Source organism: Tachypleus tridentatus, chromosome 1 (assembly GCF_004210375.1).
Source record: "Tachypleus tridentatus isolate NWPU-2018 chromosome 1, ASM421037v1, whole genome shotgun sequence".
Classification (NCBI taxonomy): Eukaryota; Metazoa; Arthropoda; class Merostomata; order Xiphosura; family Limulidae; genus Tachypleus; species Tachypleus tridentatus.
Genome location: NC_134825.1, coordinates 77,433,438 through 77,454,464, shown reverse-complemented (window position 1 = coordinate 77,454,464; position 21,027 = coordinate 77,433,438). Strand labels below are relative to the sequence as shown.

Genomic DNA, 21,027 nt, shown 5'->3' with positions numbered 1-21,027 from the left:
AATTTGGAAATATCATATTTTTTTCCGCATTCAACAGTTCATCATTTCCAAATGGTACGCTATTTTGGGTTAACCGTTCTTTAATATTTTTATACAAGAACCCTTTTGTTTTTTGTCTATTCTGAACCTACGTGAAATGCTTCTTTCGTGGAATACATTTAAAATTAAATTTCGTTCGTCTTAATCAAATTAGTTCTTTTTGACATCGACTCAGTTTCAATCAAGTCAATAATTTGAGATTTGAATTCGTGCATCCTTGAGAAAGAGAAATGGAAAATGGTAGAAAAGTTGAGTTGTAAAAATTATCAAGAGATATTGACATGAAATGCGTTTGCAGAATGTAATTTAACTATGAAAACGTGTTGTAAGGAACTAAAATTATTGACGAAGATCTAAACTTTGAATAATCAGATTCTAACAGTTATACGAAATCAAGCAAGATGTGCTGAAACAAAATTAAAGTACAGAGTAGTAAAGAAAATTCACCAATTGTTTCTTACCAATAATTTTTTTTCAAAGGCCGCCTGGAAGGAGCCACCTGTTTTAATCGCTCGCACTATTAAATACTAGTGTGTTGACTGTCAATCAGTTAGTAGACTAGTAACATCAGTACGTTACATAAGGGACGCTTAATGTTGCAATTTGTACTGTCGTGACATCGGTGAAACGTGTGTATGCCTTGAATCACGCGAAGAAATATGCACTTTGTAGACTGCAACATAGCGTAATATATGAACTTCAAAAGCAAGTAATAAAAATATTCATAACTCTTAATTTTGGTTTTATATTTACTTTTGAAACAGACCACTTTTGGATCCGTACGGAAGTAGATGTGGCATACTGCTTACATTTACTTAGTTTGACTTGAGAGAGAGAGAAAAGAATCTTCATTGGAACATTCTCGCTAATGAGCGAAATATGAGAAAAAACCGAATAACATAAGAATAAAGTATTGTTTCGAGTTGTTGATAAAATTAATAGGAGTAACACACTTCACCAGTTCTAAGGACGTCAGACCTATCTTGATAAATGTTCGGATATCAATGTTATTTATTTTTTAAGACAAAAGCACATGACTCCTCATAATGTATGGCGGAAAGCGTTACTACTAGTAGGTGCTAGTGTTGTAACGATCTCTTGACAACTTCGTTTCGTCCCTGTGACAGTTTGTCTGGGTCCTCGAGTTTCTCCGTTGGGATGATGGTAAGTCTACGGATTTACACTGCTAAAATCAGGGGTTCAGTTCCCCTCGGTGAACACAACAGATATCCCGATGCGGCTTTGCTATAAAAGAAAGCACTCCTTGAGATTCTGATAGTTTAGGGGTTTTGTATTTGATATTGTATGTGTAACAAAAACCACAGCAGTAATTTCATTTGAAGTTTTTACGTAGCCTTAGTCGTAACTTCATAATGGAAACGCTTCAGAAACAGACAGAATGACAATGAAATTAAAACGAGCACTGCTCGAACCTCTTTATACGATTTCCTTAAGTACTTTTATCAGTTTCTGTTACCAAATAGACTGCTTTCTCTTCCTCGTTTTATCGGTTTAGGACCTCTCTCACCTATGTTTAGAATATATGCCATTTTTTCTCGCCTGCTTTAATAAGGGTGAAAAGTATTTTTAATGAGTTATAAAATGTATTATTATTTCACTTTAGGCAAATTTGTGTCAATCAACGTCCACTTAGACAAGAAACGTCTTTCCGTTTGAACAGAGAAAGTTGCTATAGATTGCTTGCTATTTAGGTTTGTTTTTTTGTAGATTAACGTACACAGAGAACTAGCGTGTATCGTAAGAAGGCGTTCAAAAAGGATGTCTTTGTTATCAGAGTTTTTTTTTCCTCTCTGATTGTGAATTTTATCTTCAGGCGAAGCGAATAAAATGACTCGGGAAATTCTGAGCTTTTACTGCCAATAACAAAGATGTCATCTAGATTAGATAGCGTTTCCATGGTGATGATTCTCCATTGATGTTGGAAAAAGTATTGTCTTCAACTTCTCCCATGGAAGCGTCAGAGCTGATTGGTGGATAGCTGAACTTGCTGATTGAAATGCTAACAGAGAAGCTAATTTTTTGTTTCTGAAACTATGATACTTCTCTATTTCGGAATAGGTGGCATGTTAGTGAAAGAAACTTCTACATCTGAGCTAGTTAAAATGAAACTGTTGTGGTTGGAGGTACTGGGGTGAAATTTAGTGTATTCTGGATGTAATATCGTATTTGATGAAGAAGTTGTAAAAGATTGACGTGGCAATATTTTAAAACGAGTTCACACCTACGTGTTACTATATAGTTGATTCTATGTCTAAGAGAATTTAGTTTTACATCCATGAAAAATTAATACAAATCATTTATGTATTGTAGTTTGTATACGTAATCATATCACTCAATTTAAGTAATGTAGTTTTTACTTGCACTAAACATAACATCACATTTCTAAATTAATAAGAAACTTTGTTTGTGTGGGCTACTGGGGCTTTATCTATTATTTGTTCCTCCTCTCCATATTTCTCTATTATGGGCAATAAAAGAAAAAAACAAAAAGAATTATTTCTGTGTGTGTGAAGGGGGGGTACACATGGGGCTTTCTTAGTATCGAAGACATAATGTGTTAATAAGCATGATATGGTTGTATTCTAAAATGGTATAGATTTAAAAGTGTCTAATTTTTCAAACAAAACTTATAATCTAGAAATGAAGCAATTCTGTGGTTGAGTTGGACAAAGAGTAAACTTCTCTCCAGTCGTTACGTTGGAAATGTTCCCACAAAAGATTACTACAGCAGTAAGAACATTTAGACTGTTCTAAACTTTCTTGACTTTCTAAACTTTGATTTCGATAACCCACCGCTCTCTGTTACTTTACGTTCACACACTATTGTAAACAGAAAATTGCATTGATAATTGGCAGTTATATATATATATATATATATATATATATTCTGAACAGTCGGAACAACTAGAAAGTAAATGTATTTTTCACTTTGAATTCTTACCTTAAGTTATACATACGTCTAGTTTGCCTTTACAATATTTCGAAATTTGAAATATTAATTGCATTTGACAGTTATATTCACAGAAGAACAAAACTAAATACTCAAGCTGCCAAAAACAAGAAAATGAAAGAATCCCTTGATACTAACATGCTAATAATTAAATCTATTATTCTACTGTCACTGTGACGTTTTCCTAGTATTGTTTGTGTAAATATTTTTCAAGGACTAATTTATTTTTAGTGGTTTTCAACAACAAAGGGGTAGAATATGGATCATGGTGTAGGCATAAACAGATATCATGTCTTTTCTATGCCATTGAAAATTAGACAGGTTGGAAATGTATTCAAATGACAGTTACATACAAATTTCTTAAACTTTTTACATAGTTCTTTTTTATATGAAAAACGGCTCGTTTGGGTTGAGAAAATATTTTACATAGAAGAGCGAACAACGTTTCGACCTTCTTCGGTCATCGTGACGAGCCGTTTTTGCATATAAATTTCTCAACAAGTGGGTTTCTCGACATCACTGATTATAGTTCTTTTTTAATTAATCAAAATTTACAGAACGTTTCGAGTATGTAAACACGATTAATTTTACTGTTTATGATGTGTGTATTGTATATAAAAGTGGCCCGGCATGGCCAGGTTAGTTAAGGCGTTTGACTCGTAATCCGAGGGTCGCGGGTTCGAATCCCGGTCGCATCAAACATGCTCGCCTTTTCAGCCGTGGGGGCGTTATAATGTGACTGTCAATCCCACTATTCGTTGGTAAAAGAGTAGCCCAGGAGTTGGCAGTGGGTGGTGATGTTTAGCTGCCTTCTCTTTAGTCTTACACTGCTAAATTAGGGACGGCTAGCGCAGATAGCCCTCGTGTAGTTTTGTGCGATATTCAAACACTCATCTATCTATTTAAAGTTTCATCCTATTACCGATAATCCAATATCATACCCTTAGAATAGATATGTTTTTATTCTGAAATTTTGTAAATTTAATGGACAATAGTGTACAGCTAAAGAAGACGGAGTTTTGTTACTGAAAGTATCAACAGATCATGTATTAGTAATTTTGTTTGTCTCTCTAAATTTATATATTGCATATATGTCGGTTTTCTTTATTTACATTAATGCACCTTCTCGAAACCGCAACATCGAAGTGAAATATACTAAAAGCCATCCATCCGTTTGTTCTGTCAAAAGAGTTAGAAGTTTTAATAGGCATTTTCGAACTCTAGCTCTGAACAAGTATTGTAGTTTGAGGAACTACAAATCTATAATTGAAAGTCCATTTGATATATTGGCAGCACCAAATAATACCTACAAATGTGATGTATTTATTGACAAAGACAATTTGTAGTTACAACGTAGGTGTAGAAAATTGAAGGATAATTGAAATTTATAATGTTGTAAACATTAGAATGTAAAACAGTCTCTCTCCTCAATACATTGTTATGCAGACCTAATGTCTGATGATGATTAGTCATGTGATGTGAAATGCAAGTAACTGATCATTTAGCCTAAGTTATACGTATAATTGGTTCAGAGAAGCTTATCTCAGTTATCACTTTGAAGCGGATCACGAAGCTTAAAGTGCTCCTAATTGTTCATGAACCATGAAACATTTCGATGTTTCGTTCATGTGGAGAGCCATCAAACAATTGAAAATCGGCTAATCACAGCAGGCTGCTGCTAATTGGCTATAAGTATCTCAAAATGTCATTAGCAGAACGTGGAACTGCTTTCAAATCAGTGGTACAGTTCTCTAGATACCTTAGAAAGCAGACCACCATACACATCAAAGGAATATAACCACTCTAGATCACATAAATGGTAAGATACCTACTCCAAGACTGAATCATATTTATGCCTGCATAATTGGGCTCCATTTAAAAGTTTGTTAGATAAATTTCGCGCAAGCTACTCGAGGGCTATCAGCGCTAGCCATCTTAATTTTAGAAGTGATAGACTAGAGGGAAATTAGCAAGTCAACATCACCCACCGTCAACTCTTACTTCTCTTTACTAACGAAAAATTAGATTGATCGTCATATGGCTGAAAGTGCAATTATGTTCAGTGGCAAGTTTCGATCCTGCTACCAGCAGATTGTGAATTGAGAGCCCTAACCATCAAGTTAAGCCAAGTCCAATTTCAGTCTATAAATTCAGTTAAAAGCAAACTTTATAAAGTTTTAAACTAGCATATCAATCATCTAATGATGTGTACTATGCCCACAGGAGCGCACACAACGGCTCGTTTATGACGATCCTAAGAAAAGTCCTATGGACGAAAGATAAGCGAAGGAATATTCTGTTTTTAAAAGATGAGTTTTTTTCACTATCCACTACTAGATAACAAGCGTATACTCAATTGGATAGAAACTGGCGTTATATTCCTCACATTTTCATAGAGGGATGTGACACATGTTACTAGTAGAAGTTGTGTGTGGACGAAAATTAGTATTTACGAGACTACTGGCTTGTAAATCGTGCAAACTAGTGCTATTAATGCCACTCGATATATGGATCATAAACCAAGACCGTTTGTACCAGCACATGTTGATACAATCGGTCTGGATTTTAACATAATTAATTCGCACGTCCATCCCCATTGTGCTAACGTGATCGACATATTCTGCGAAGGTTAAGGGATTAAACCACTGGAATTTCTTACACTCTCGTCTTCAGAACTCCAATTCCATCAAGCATGTATGTGATGCTCATGGGAGACGCATCGCATCTATTCAAATGTTTTTTTCAGAACATTCCTTTCAGATGAGACGTCAAGAAAACATCAATTGCTTACGTCTGGTTTTTAGAACTCAACGTAGGTTCCAGGACATTTTTACTGTTTGTAATGACAGCAGTATTTGATATTGAAGTGTAGTATCATTCGGTACCTGTATAGACGAAAACCACATATTGTTATCGTATGAATCTTTCTTCCGTTTCGTTGAGCCTGAAGTAGGCTTAAAGTGCCGAAACATAACACCCATTAAATACATTTTGGAGTACGAACGAAAGCATTTGTGTTAGTATAACTTATTTGTTCACAAAATAATCTTGTAATTATTTGTCTAACTACATCATTTCGTGCTAGTTATGTAATAATACAGATAACCACATTTTACAAGTCCACTGTGTGATATAAAAAGGAGCTTCATTTTAAGGCTTAAAAACAAAAGGGTGTTTGAAGTTTTCTTGTCGTTATCTAATTTAGTTTTTGTCGGCTGAGTGTTTTTGTTCTTGGTTTTCACCTTATCAACTTGTCTGTTGTAAGTGAAACAGTAAGTGTTGGCTACTCCCCTTAAACAGACTCGGTTTAATGTGATTGCTCATCTGTTAACATCACGTGCAACCGTTTCGACTTACCACAGCGCCAACTGTATAATTCATACGTACTACTCCATAACGGAAAGTGACGATCTCACAGCATTTTCAGGCCGCGTGTTGTACTTTGCTAGCAAGCATTGATACAGCACGCGCCACATGATACACGTAGTTAAGCTCGAGACTTAGTAGAGAAGGGACCTCGTTGCTCACGTACCGCATTCTGAAGCGTACTAGTTGGAGCTACTGTGCGTAATTTTCTGTCTGTGTTCATGTATATCTTTGAAACCGATTTGTTGTCCAGCTGCCCAGCAAACAGCAACATTCTGCATGGGTCAGCCGCAAGTAACAATGGTCAAGGAGTAATGAGACTCCCCCTCGTGCTCGGACCTTCAGGTCCTGGCACTCCGGGCTACAGTCAGTTAGCTGGAATGGGTGCCACTGTTATGCTATCAATGCCCAACCGTGAGATTCGACCTGATCCAAAGAAATTAGCAGGTAAGTACTCTCTGCTTGTTTTTCCCATATTAAGTTCACACTGTAACTTTGGAATACGTACGTATATAGTTCCCGCTCTTTTGACGCATTAACTAATTTAAAATGTTAATTAATCGTATTTCTGTTCGCTTCAAACATGTCATAGACAAGTTAAAATCTTTTTTCACCAGCTTTGTTCATAATCCAATATTTTTAATATTTTATTATACAAATCAGAAATGGAACGGCGCGTAATAGAAATACCACTGGAAAATTATTGTGAAGTGTATGTCTTAGCTGCACTAAATATGTGTATGAATTAGATTTCAATTTGACTTAAACCGTGACGAAGTTACCACTAAGTTAAATAAGTCAGGTTGGTTTTGCTGGTTTTTAGACACTTTGGGTCATTTTAATATCTGACCATGATGGAAATAATTCAGTATTAGTCACTCATTACACAATGAATGTTTTATTGTCGTTCTGAGATGCCCAAAGGTGATTCATTTACTCATTTGAGTTTTGCTTGCTGTTCGTAAAGTTCTTTCATTATATCTTTAAATAAAAATCAAAGGCTTATAGCTGTTGTTTATTGTTGTTTTCTGATACTTTTTCACAATAAAACGTTGTCGGTGAAATTACCCCGTTGAGTCAGCGGTACATTTACAACTTAAATGTTGAAATCCAAAGTTCGATTTCTCGAGAGGGACAAAGCGAGGATGATTTAATTTTGCCCTGAAACAACAACAGTTACTGGTGAATAGTAAATATTTTTCACAAAAGTCTATTTCGAGAAACTAATATCTTATACGCTTGGAAGTGTACACGAAAAATGTGAATTTCAGTATGTATGTAGTTACAATCCGTGAATCATTTTCAAATAATATAGCGATTATGGTATTGTTTGAATTCCAAGCCACTAGATGGCGAATTAATCGTATTAGATCTGTTATATACATTGATGCAGTACTTCAGTTAAATGTTTGGACACGAAAAACGAGTACTCGTAGTCTGAAGTTTGTTATTTGGTAAAAGTGATACAAATATATATATATATATATATATACATTCATTTGTATGCTATAAGAACCAACAATCTTTCTAGATTTATATATCTTATGATATTTATAATTATAAATTTCAAAAACATAGTTTCACGGTTGGGTACTTGTGAATCAAGAAATGTCACGTTCTTCTAACTTAATGATAGAAAATTTTTGTTGTTGAATTTCGCGCAGAGCTACACGAGGGCTCTCTGCGCTAGCCATACCTAATTTAGCAGGGGAAAACTAGAGGGAAGGCAGCTAGTCATCACCACCCACCGCCAACTCTTCAGCTACTCTTTTATCAACGAATAGGGGAATTGACCGTTAAACTATAACACTCTCCAGCTGAAAGGGCGAGCATGTTTGGTGTGACGGGTATTCGAACCCGCGACCCTCAGATTACGAGTCGAACGCCTTAACCCACCTGGCCATGCCGGGTCTCTAGCAAAAGCGAAAGGCATGATCAAAGTAGGAAAAATGGTTCTTCCTATCGACAGTAATTTGTGATAAAGAAAAAGACATGAAATATGAAAGATTGTGGTTTAGAATATAATAATGAGGCATTTTTATTGCAGGAGATTGAATTTTGTGCGCTCACAGCTTATATGTGCTACCGGTTAACTTATGAAATAACTCTCTCTTCCCATAGTAAGTTTTAATCGCCCACCAGCGAAGCTAAATTTTTATCACATAACACAAAACGACTGATAGATAAGACAGAAAATTTCGTAATATAATCGAAGTAAAATCAACCACCATAACGAAATAATGCTAATAAAATTTAACAATTCGTGTTCATACAAATAAATAATATAATTACTAGTCATTAGTTATGAAATTCAAATGACTGTTCATGCCTTATATCCGTAGTGATTTTATATAATTTTGTCACTTTGAAGTGAAACAAAGGATGGTATTTCAAACTGTTCAAAATCTGTGATCACACCACGCCTAAAGTATAACATTTGGATGTTTGGACTCAAATGCAAAAGATACCGAAAGAAGGGAATCTTTCAATCAGAACAAGCTTTTATGAAGTAATTACAAGCGTCCCAAAATGTTCTTAGCACATTAAACAACTCTCAGTCCCAAACAACCAGTCTTTATGTCTTGCATAATTAAACGAGCGCCACCCACTAGTTAGCGTACTGGACTGTGGATCTGAAGTTCAGTTGTTCACGATCCATTACTGTCAAACAAACAAACAAAAATGCGTTTCGCATTTCGGGATTATAGCTACATAATAGTAGTGATGATCAAATCCTACTATTCGTTCTGACAAGAGTAGCTTTACAACCGGTATGGAATTGACTAATTCCTGTAGTCTGTAACTTCAAACTTTGTTAAACTTAACAAGCTAAAGAATAAATACCTTACGGAGTAATATCATTTTTGCTGCACGTTATATGGACCACGACCTACAAATCTTGGTGCACCCTTATACTAGTGCAATTGGTCTTGACTTCAGCCTAATGAATGAAAATGTCTGTTCCCACCATGTCGAACTGATTGACTCTAATATTGAAGAAGACATGATTGAACTAAGCGGTCGACTTGATAACTATGCTTTTCTACGTCGACCATGTATAAATACGTCGTAGTCACTCAAGCGACTCCAAATACCCTGGAAACTGTTTCAGAAGACTAACTGGTGTAATTAATGATCTCCTTAACAGTGGTTTTAAACATGCAACATTGGTGTGAAGTTGTTCTTGCTGTTTATGATGACTACACTCGATATAGTAGTGAAATGTGAACTAATTAAGAAGTTAAAGCTGTTTCTACCAAATGCTCACTTACGAGCAAAGGTTAAATAATAAGTTATTTCATTTTAAGTCATCAGATGCGTGATACGAAATAAGTTGACTGAAAGATTGATTGGCGTTATTTTGTAACTGATTTTCATAATAAAATATGACAATAAATGTTTTTTGTTATCTTTTAATTATTTTACGTAGTGTTGATGAATTGGACTAGCTTCTGTTATTTTATTTTTTTGTTGGAGCTGTTTAATGCTGTATATTGCTGAGTCACTGGGTTTTGATAATCTAAAAACACATGCTTAGTTGTAACGTTTTTCAGAATGCTTTAACGAACTGGTTTGTTTTTGTTTGTTTTTGAATTTCGCACAAAGCTACTCGAGGGCTATCTGTGCTAGCCGTCCCTAATTTAGCAGTGTAAGACTAGAGGGAAGGCAGCTAGTCATCACCACCCACCGCCAACTCTTGGGCTACTCTTTTACCAACGAATAGTGGGATTGACCGTCACATTATAACGCCCCCACGGCTGAAAGGGCGAGCATGTTTGGCGCGACGGGGATGCGAACCCGCGACCCTCGGATTACGAGTCGCACGCCTTAACGCGCTTAGCCATGCCGGGCCACTTAACGAACTGGAAATAGCGTTTTTCCTGAGACTGATACACCTGTTGTTAACACGTAGGTTGTAGAAAAACGAAATTTGCTTATAGCAAAACTTCGTTAAGCAATATGCAATTTTAGGTATAATTACATTTCTGTGTATCACGTTTTTAGCAGCGACATAGTAGCTCATAGGAAGACTCTGACATTTTTTTTTCAAATATAAACGTTTGGCTAATAGCTTCATTTCTTGACCGATTTGAGAATCGCAGTTACTGAGAATTCCCTCATATTAAAATATTGCTAATTACTGTTGTTATCGAGCATTTATACAGTACTCGCAATGCATTCAACACAGTTTTCAACCTCAAAGAAATCTTTGCTTAAGGCTTATATTCTACAGTACATTTAAAATTGACATATTGTTTCATACTTGAAAGTTATAATATTATTTAAAGTCGTATTTAGCCCAAGGGTAAAATACTCTGACAGTAACAATTTGAAGTAAACTCTTCTGCATGATAATGTTTGAAGCTACAAAAACACCGTGTTTTAAGCTCATTTCATTCATTTATAAAACAGACTTTACTGATTTATTTATTTGTTTCATGTGAAACGAGGGATTAAATTTACAATAAATATGTATTTATTGGGTTGAAGCAATAGAAAAACTCCTGCGAACCGAAACCTGTAATGTAATCCTGCACATTGAAAATGCAAAATGCAAATAATCTCATTTCGGTTGGCTAGAATTCGTGCATATAAAAACTAGCTATGCCTTTACTACTTTAGTTTCAGAGTTCATATCATGTGTAAACAAATCCATATGCGAAGAAAAAATGTTTATGAGGTAATACTAGTTTTCCTGAAGTGTAATTCGTAAAACTTCGAAAGTGCATACGCCAAGAAAATCATATTTTGTTAAGACTTCCTAATAACAAACCACATTATCTAAGGAAACAGGATCACAATTTAGCAACCAAAATCTCCTCAAAGCTCAATACTGACACTATCAACTAGTGTCGGAGTAAAGAAGCTGACCCAAGCTCATTTATCTGAAATACTTACTTGTTAGAACAACCTTACAGAAAACATTTATTAACCTTGAGAAGTAAGTAGACATGCAGTGATCCAATTACTTCAAACTATAGGCTCGGGAGAAAATCAATGGGCAAAGAACTGTCTGATCAGATGACTTAACATTCGCCCTTCTCTTGCGGAATAGTCCTGTAGAAGTTCGGACATACCGAAACATGAAGAAGTCTTCAGTACCATAGAATCATTATGGAGTATTTTAGAAACCAAACTCTGCACTGGACTTCAAGAATTGAAGGTATTAATACTGCAAAATAGTGTATTATTTCTGTTGAGACCAATCAGTACTGTTTTACTTTACTGCCTATCCAGTTACGTGCCGTTCTCAAGGCTAGTAGGTGGCCCATCATCATATTAAATGTTTGTTGGTCATGTGTTTCTGTTCAGAAAATTAAAGACGCAAACTTTTATTAAAATAAAATAAAAATTATACTTGAAAACTTCTTTGTTTTGAATTTCACGCAAAGCTACACGAGGACTATCTGCGCTAGCTGTCCCTAATTTAACAGCGTAAGACTAGAAGGAAGGCAGCTAGTTTGCACCACCTACCGCCAAATATTGGGCTACTCTATTTTTGCCAAGTCAAAGTGGGATTGACTCTTACCTTATAACGACCCTAAGGCTGAAAGGGCGAGCGCGTTTGGTGTAACGGGAATTCGAACCTGCAGCCCTCAGATTACGAGTCGAACGCCCTAACCATAATTTGAAGAATAAATATTTATTAGTTATGTGAGTGTTTCAAGTGTCCTGGTGAGAAAGTATCCTCATTTTATATTCAGGTTTTCTGTTTTGATAACTGCTTCAATTTCATTGATGTTTGTGTAAAACTATGTACGATATTTCTTCGGGGTATTGATAGAGGAATTTGACGCAAGAAATAACAAATAATGTGAACAAATGGAAACTCATTTTGACGTGTTTAGGCTCACAGTGATAACATTGAGGACACACTATCAATCTGTATACAATTCGTTTCATAAAAATTTGTGAAATATCAACATTACTATATGAAATTGTTATATAAACTTTGGAAACCTCTTTTCTGAAGTAGTTTCGATATTTAAATCCTTGTTTATTTGATTAGTTTGATTATACGTAAAATTGTTTGATATTTGATCTTAGATACACAACCATTATTTTTTAAATAATGAATCTCATTCACAACCAGAAATAAAAAAGAACTTTGTTTCATTCTTTCTTCCTGTTAGAACACCACCATATTTTCGTAGGAGACTTGAGTCCAGAAATTGAGACAACACAACTTAGAGAAGCTTTCTCACCGTTTGGAGAAATTTCGTAAGTTCTTAACACTTGCACATGTTGTATTAAATATTAAGATATTTTTGTTTTTATTTTTCTTGTGTTTGTCTGTATTTTACAAATAAGTAAACTATTAAGTGCTATAAGTTTTCCCTTTATAACATTTTAATTTATACTAAAAACACCACATTTTAACACGTTTATTGTGACTGAATGTTAAATATACCGATCTTACGTATGTTTGTTCTCGTATTTCCGTTACATTTACTTTTACGTAATAAAAAATATTTTTTATCAACCCCGCCGCATTATTACAACGAGTTTTTAAATAAAACGTATATAAAATGAGTTAGATTGAAACGGAAAGTTGGCGGGTAAATTGTAAAAAAAAAACACAAAACAGAAATAACCCAAAAATTTCAAGTAAAAATATTTGAGCCATATTTATATAAAGATATGTATATATACACCGCTTTTATTTATTATGAATTTCGTGCAAAGCTACACTAGAGTTATCTGCGCTAGGAGTGTAAGATTAGAGAGAAGGCAGCTAGTCATCACCACCCACCGCTAACTCTTGGGCTACTATTTTACTAACGAATAGGGGGGATGACTGTAAATTATAACGCTCCCACGGCTGAAAGGACTAGTATATTTGGCGGGATAGGGATTCGAACCCGCAACGCTTGGATTAGGAGTCAAGCGTCCTAACTACCTGGCCATGCCGAGCCTCGATATAAGTAAGGGACAATTGGTGTTTTTTTATGATTAAATCCTGACATGGCAAACGGAGTGTTATTGAACGTTTTCATGGCAACCCTCTTTCATATATACTTTAAAAACCAATAAATTGATAAAGATGCTTGTTAACTTCTCTCTCCATCAGAGTTGCTTCTACCTCATCAACGTTGTTTGAAGATAGACAAGCTACATGGTGGTCAATTTATCTACTTGATACCTTTTCATTATAAAAAAAGTTTTTAGACACTTGAACACAGTGGAAGAGGAATGGGGGGGGGGGCATTATCATCCAGAAAAAATGGGTCAGGCTAACTTATGTCGTATGGTATTTATGACTTTATGTTGTAGTGCGTAAAAGTTAATGTGGTCATCAATACTGATCCATGACCTCTATATGCGTTTCTTTTGAAAATTTGGGTTGCATCTGGTCCCAGGCACTCTTAAAATGTAACACGTGTTACATCTAAATGCATTGTAAAGCATGATTCCCTTGTGAACATATTCGCGATTTCTACGTGTTGTTGATACCATTGATGACAGAGCTGATTGTTTAGTTTAGTGGCTGTATGTTAGAGGAGCACACACCATTAGTTATCTGACATAAAGGTCAATCTTATTGAAGCCTATTTCTGATCGTTTGCTTTTATGAACTGTAAATTTAGTTCAGAAGCTAGTTGCGTCAACTATATATTCTCGTCTTCTTTAATTAGTCGACATACTGGTCTAAACATCATGAAAATGTCCAAATGTCTTTGCTCGGGTCCTTACATGTTTCATTAACAAACTAGCTATCTTTAGACACTGTGTACTTTCGTCACATTTTTATACCACTGGAACTTTCATATCAGATCACATAACCAGCAACCTGATACTTGATTTTCTCAGACGATTAAGCCAGGGATGCAATTAACACTATTTAATAACGCTGTGTTTGTGTAGTATAGTTAAGAATTAGAAGCTCTAATTGTCTTTCAACCGTTTTGATCACTCTGTTTACTTTATTTAAGAGCACAATGGTTATTCTTTTCATATTTTTATACTAAAGTGTTCAATAATAAAAATAAGTATTAAATATTCTGTTTTCTTACATTCTTTGACATTTGAAGATAAAAATCTATATCCCACATTTCAGTAGAGCTAAGACGAGTTTATAAAAATATTGTTAAACTGAGCAGGCTTGGCTGACTGTTTTTTAGCGCCAGGCTAAATATACTCTTCAAAAAAGAAACGCAAAAGGCAAAATTTGAGACAAATTGTTAACAAGTTTATTCCGGGTAGTTCTGTATGACATGTGTGAAACTTTGCACATTCACTGCTGAACATCCAAAGTCTGCAAAGGCCTTCGCCTTTGTCCACGCTCACTAGTTGAAGTTTAACGTCACTCAACGTCAATAACGAGTATGCCCCCCGTGAGCATCAATAACTTCTTGGCATCTCCTGCCCATGGAAGCGATGAGATGACGAATCACATCCTGTGAAATGGCTGTCCACTCAGCCTGCAAAGCTGCTGCAAGCTGAAGTAGAGTCTGCGGTTGAGGTTGTCGCCGTCGCAGACGTCGGTCCAACTCGTCCCAAAGATGTTCGATGGGGTTTAAAGCTGGTGATCTGGAGGGCCAGGAAGAACGTTGATGTTGTGGTGTCTCAAGAAGACAGTGATGAGTCGGGCTGTTGTCATGTTGAAAAACGTCGTTGACGTTCACCATGATGCGTTGCACATGGAGCCTAAGAATCTCGTCGACGTATCGTTGAGCCGTACGATTCCCTCGAATGTGCAAAAGGTCTGTTCTGGCATTGTAGGCAATGGCAGCCCACATCATGACGCTGCCACCACCAAATCTGTCAACTTCCTGCACACAGTTTGCTGCAAAACGTTCACCTCGGCGACGGTCAACACGTGAGTCATCGCTGAACCAAACATGCCTCCATCGTCGATGAGGCCATACCCGATGTGCCCGAGTCCACTGCAGCCGTGATTGACGATGTTGCTGGGTGAGGATGACGCCTCTGACTGGACGTCGAGGTCGGATTCCTGCATCTCGTAGACGGTTGTGTACGGTCTGATTGGAAATCCTACGCAGCCCTGGTATGGTTGAGGCAGTAGACGTCGCAGTGGTGGTTCTATCCCAGAAGGTGACGTAACCGGATGTAGCGATCTTGTGCGGGCGTGGTCACACGAGGTCTGCCAGATCGTGGACGGTCACGAGTTGATCCATGTTGTTGGTGACGATTCCATAGCCTTGTGATGGTGCTTGGGTGGACATTTACAGCTCTGGCAACATCTGATCGAGATTCGCCTGCGTCCAAGACTGACTGAAGCACAACGCAACAACGTTCTGCAAGTGCAGAACATGCAGACCTCTCAAACAAATTTATTGGACACGAATGCGTTTTGGCGAAAAATCCGATGTTTTCCTCCGTTTTCAAAGTGCACAACTTTTATTGTCATTTTGGTCAGACAATCTGTGCCTTAACACGTGTAACATCACATACTCTGAGCTTGTAACGTTATTACATATATTTCTCTTTAAAATAAAAAAATATCCCTTTTGCGTTTCTTGTTTTGAAGAGTATAGTATAATATCTTTGATTCGTCCACTGCAGAAAGCGCTCCATCTGCCGTGGCACAGCGGTATATTTGCAGGCATACAACGTTATAAATCGGGTTTCGATACCCGTGGTAGGTAAAGCGCAGATTGATTATTGTGTAGCTTTTATTGCCTACCTTCCAACAAACAAATCACCGCAGAAACTGAACCCCGGATTTTGATATTCTGGGTCTTCAAACCAGTCACTAGTTCACAATTTTCTTTTTTCAATATTACTGTTGAGTATCTCTGCGTGACATTCAACAAATAAAAGGCAATTTGAATCTATTGCAATTGCTCACTTCTTACTTTAATAATAAAAAATTAAACTCAACGTGTTACTTTAATGATGCTAACTTGTAAAGAATGGCTTATCCATTCACAAAGCGCTATTTAGTTGGATTATTCTTTCTCGTCTTTCTGTGTATAATTACCTTATTTAATGCCACCAGTGACTCAGCAGTAAGTCTGAAGACTTATTACTTTAAAAACCGAGTTTCGATACCCGTGGTGCACATAGCATTATTATCACATTATGTTGCTTTGTACTTAACTGCAAATAAACAAAGTTAATTAAAATTTTAAAACATTTAGAAACATGAAAGCCCTTTATATGTTTTATATTTTATTAACTGACTAGCAAACCTACCCGGCTTTGCTTGTTTTATTAGGTTGATAGTATGTGTATTCTGAACCCATTTTAGGGTGAAAGTATAACCTATATACTTTTGTTCCAAAGCAACATAACATAAAACTCCATTGTCGGAATGCATTATTACCAAACCTCACTAGCTTTTCTATGTGTACATGGAACTGTTTCTTTTCTGTGTGTTTTTCTTTTCTCTACCCTGTCTAATTAAAAAAGAAAATACGCACCCACACGTGCGCACGCGCGTGGTTAAGATAAGTAATAATACCCAGCCGCACATTCTCAGGGTACACTTAGTGCATGTGCAAAATTTAGGATTTCTGGGTTCCTTCGTCTTGGAGCTATAGCAGTCAAACACTGACGCAAAGACCCACTGACACGCCCTTTTATTATTATAGACTATTGAATTCCATTTTGTAACAATAACTGAAGTTGAAATAATAGCTATATATGAAAAATACAGCTGCAAAAGTATACATATTTTAGAATATTAATAAACGAAAATAACGGCTAATCATAAAATTTACAAGTCTAGAATTGTATGAATATTTCTTTTGTTGTGTCTTACGTTTGTCTTGAATTTCGCGCGAAGCTACGAGGACTATCTGCGGTGATCGCCCCTAATTTAGCAGTGTAATACCAGAGGGAAGGCAGTTAGTCATCACCACCCACCGCCATCTCCTAGGCTACTCTTTTACCAACGAATAGTTGAATTAACCATGACATTATAACGCCCCCACGGCTGACAGGGCGAGCATGTTTGGTGTAACGGGAATTAGAATCCGTGACCCTTGGATTACGAGTCGAGCGCCTAAAACACCTGGCCATGTTCAACTGACATGAAGTATTCGGTACAATGCACTAATGTATATACACCCTTATGCAAATAATTGAAACAAGATTACGATTTTTTCAATTTTTTGCGTTTTATTTCTGAGAATCCAAAAATTACTCAAAAATTAGTACATGATATGACTGCCTTTATTTTTCAGAAGATCATTAATCTGCTTTGGCTTCGAGTCCATGAGTTGACTGCAATCTTTACTAATTTTTGGATCGCGATACCACACCTCGATTATGGCCTCAATTAGTTTATCTTTCGTAGTACAGTATTTTTCCCGAAGTCTTTCTTTACAAATCGCCCAAAGATTTTCAATAGGATTTAAGTCCGGAGAGTTTCTAGGCCAGTCCAGTACCTTTATTCGCGTTGTAGTCATAAAATTGTTCACAAGTTTCGATGTGTGGCACGGAGCCAGATCTTGCTGAAAAATGTCAGATCCATCTAGAAATCTCTTTTTCAATTCTGGAACGACTCTTCTCTGCAAAACTTCGATGTATTGTGGTCCTGGCATCATACCTTCTACGATATGTAAACCTCCGACGCCATAGTAGCTGAAAAACCCCAAAACATCTTCTTCAAGGGATGTTTTACGAAGTGATTGAGATTCTTGAAGTTTCTCACCTGGAGATCTGCAAACATGCAAACTTCTTTGACCCTGAACGAAGAAATGAGTCTCGTCACTGAATAACACCTTCCTTCATTGTTCTTGTGTCCAGTTCTTGTATTTCAGACCCTATTGATACCGTTTTTTCTTCATTGAGTTGGTAAGAAGATTTTTGACTGGTCTCCTTGTCCTTCTAACGCAATTTCAAATGACGTAATATTCCTCAAAATTTCGTCATATATCCCAAAAATAGATCGACCGTACTGCAAAACACAGCTAATGACGCCGTCTGTGTGAAAAAATGACTATTAAAAGAAATCAGCGGGTCCAGCGAGCCTACACCGGCCGCCATGCTGAAAATATTGTAAAATGACCATTTGTTTCAATTAATTTGCACAAGGGTGCATATTGAAGAGGTCAGTACTAAATCATTGTACGTGCATCACAAAATAAACAGATGTGTTCTATGAAACTACTCTGTTTGTATTAGATATTTAACAGTTATACATTATTGAAGTTTTATCCTTTATGCCCGGGGTGGCCGAGCTGTTAATTGCGCCGGACTGCTGATCGAAAGGTCTAAAGCCGAATCCGCGATATACCAATGAAAAAAATATCGCACTATTAGCTATAGAGGCGTTATCTTTATAACTGCGATAGTGAAACCCATTGTTTAGGGTTCGATGCTATTGGGTGGTTGCTTTCCCTTTCATCAGCTGTTCTAAATCAGAGGTTTCTCTTCTGGCCGCTCAGTCCATGTGTTGCATTAAAGCTCTGCTCAGGTCGAAAATACCAGATACCAATCTTCTTGAAGAAGCAGTTACATTTATCTGTTCTGAGAACTTGATCGATGAATGGAAAGATTTATCACAGATACATGCAGTTTATGGATAAAGTATTTCTCCAACAAAAACATTCGCAAAATACTGGGTTAATTATAAACAAACAGAAAAGGATGTTGCGTATGTAGTTGTTAAGTTTGATAGACTACTGAGTGAGTAATACTGATTTCACTTTTGATCCTTTCTTTCACTTGATCATTTATCCGAGTCTATTTATTTTGGAAGAATGTACAACTGAGCTACAGTTAGAATTAAAATGGATACACGGGTAAGGGATAATTCAGTTTCTGTTTATTATTTTACAATGTTTTCTTGTCGAAGAAAAACAAGAAAGAAAAAGTTATGTAATTTGTACTTGAGCCCTCGAAGTAAGACTAAGAAAATTACATTTTTGTCGACAAACACGCTACGAGTTTATCATATGAAAACACTTCCTAAGTTATAACATGAATCGTGTAATGTAGAAACCATGCAATAAAAGAATTAGAGTTGATTGACCATAAACCAAGTTTGTTTGGTAAAGTAAAAGGTATATAATTAAATATGTATATAATGTTGTTTCTTTCCAGATCAAGGGAAATGTCTATACGTTCATTCAACTTATATTATGCAACATACGAACGTTCTCTCGTCTATGTGAATATTGCATTAAGGAATAAGCTGCAGTGCATAATTATTTAATAAAAGTTATACATATACATCTAGAACGAGGCAGAGAGAGGAGAAAAATTACAGATTTACATATAAAATATCTGACTGAATACATTTTATATGGTTCACTTAAGAACGAATTGACACAAAACTCTAATAAAACAATCAACTCTTTAGTAAATATAAATTCAAAATATTATTTTTTAACTTTAAGCTTTGCGAATATTTGGATTTTTTTCAAATCATTACCTTTAAAACCAAATACATTAAACAGTTTTAAAGAAGTAAAAGTGGAATCGTATATTCGATCAGTTTCTACATGAATTAAGAACGTTTGAATTAAGTAGAACGATCTAATATCCCACAAGAAGAACTATATCTCGTAATCTCAAATCAATGTCACTTATTGCCTCTGAGTGTAAACCTTTTGTTATCAGAATTTGGCATAATAAAGATTCTGACTTGATGGTTGTTATCAAGGTAAGATAATTTATTTACAAATGTGATAAATCGTTGAAAGATGGCAGCATTTACTCAAAATAATATATCTGTTAATTTAGCAAAATCGAAGGCTGATAAAGATCCCGAACTGGTAACTTTTAAAAGTAATTTACAGAATCTAGCTCGGCAATAGCAAAATATAATAAAGACTTGGGATCGGTAACTATTTATATATAATACACAGAACCTAGCTTAGCAACAGCCAAATATAATAAAGAGCTTCGACCGGTAACTATTGAGATATAATGTACTAAACCTAGCTTACCAAATACAATAAAGATCGTAGACTGGTAACTGTTTAAAAATAATGTACAGAACCTAGTTCAGCAATAGCAAAATGTAATAAACAGTTTGGTTCGGTAACTATTTATATTTAATGTACGGAACCTATTTTAGCAATAGCCAAATATAATCAAGATCCTGGACTGATAACTGTTTAAAAGTAATGTGCAGAATCTACCTTAGGAATAACAAAATATAATACAAAGTTTGGATCGATAATTATTTATATATAAATTATAGAACTTAGCTTAGCAACAGCGAAATATAGTAAAGGTCCTAGATAGGTAAATGTTTAAATATAATGTACATAACCTAGCTTAGCAGAAGCCAAATATAATGAAGATGTTGGATCGGTAACTATTTAGATATAATACGCTGAACCTATTTTTCCAACAACCAAATATAATTAAGATCGTGGATCGTTAATTATTTATATATAAATTATAGAACTTAGCTTAACAACAGCGAAATATAGTAAAGGTCCTAGATAGATAAGTGTTTAAATATAATGCACATAACCTAGCTTAGCAGAAGCCAAATATAATGAAGATGTTGGATAGGTAACTATTTAGATATAATACGCTGAACCTATTTTTCCAACAACCAAATATAATTAAGATCGTGGATCGGTAACTACTTAGATATAATGTAGATAACCTAGCTTTGCATCAGCCAAGTATAATGTAGAGTCTGGATCGGTAACTGTTTCGATACAATGCACTGAACCTAGCTTAGAAACAGACAGATATAATAATGATCCTGGATCGGT

At 35.8% G+C, this 21,027-nt stretch overlaps 1 protein-coding gene across 6 annotated transcripts in view; it reads left to right on the top strand.

The window, feature by feature from the left end:
• Positions 1 to 21,027, top strand: part of LOC143252973 (nucleolysin TIAR-like) — a 226,893-nt gene that overhangs the window by 145,072 nt on the left and 60,794 nt on the right. For 3 of the 6 annotated variants that reach the window (XM_076505964.1, XM_076505944.1, XM_076505978.1), the window contains exons 1-2: positions 6,418 to 6,823; positions 12,511 to 12,598. In XM_076505964.1, coding sequence (XP_076362079.1) covers positions 6,598 to 6,823; positions 12,511 to 12,598 — 314 coding nt within the window. In that variant the 5' untranslated portion in view covers positions 6,418 to 6,597. Of the gene's footprint in view, positions 1 to 6,417; positions 6,824 to 12,510; positions 12,599 to 21,027 lie in introns of those variants that run through there. The other 3 variants (XM_076505988.1, XM_076505954.1, XM_076505968.1) reach the window with 1 other exon arrangement.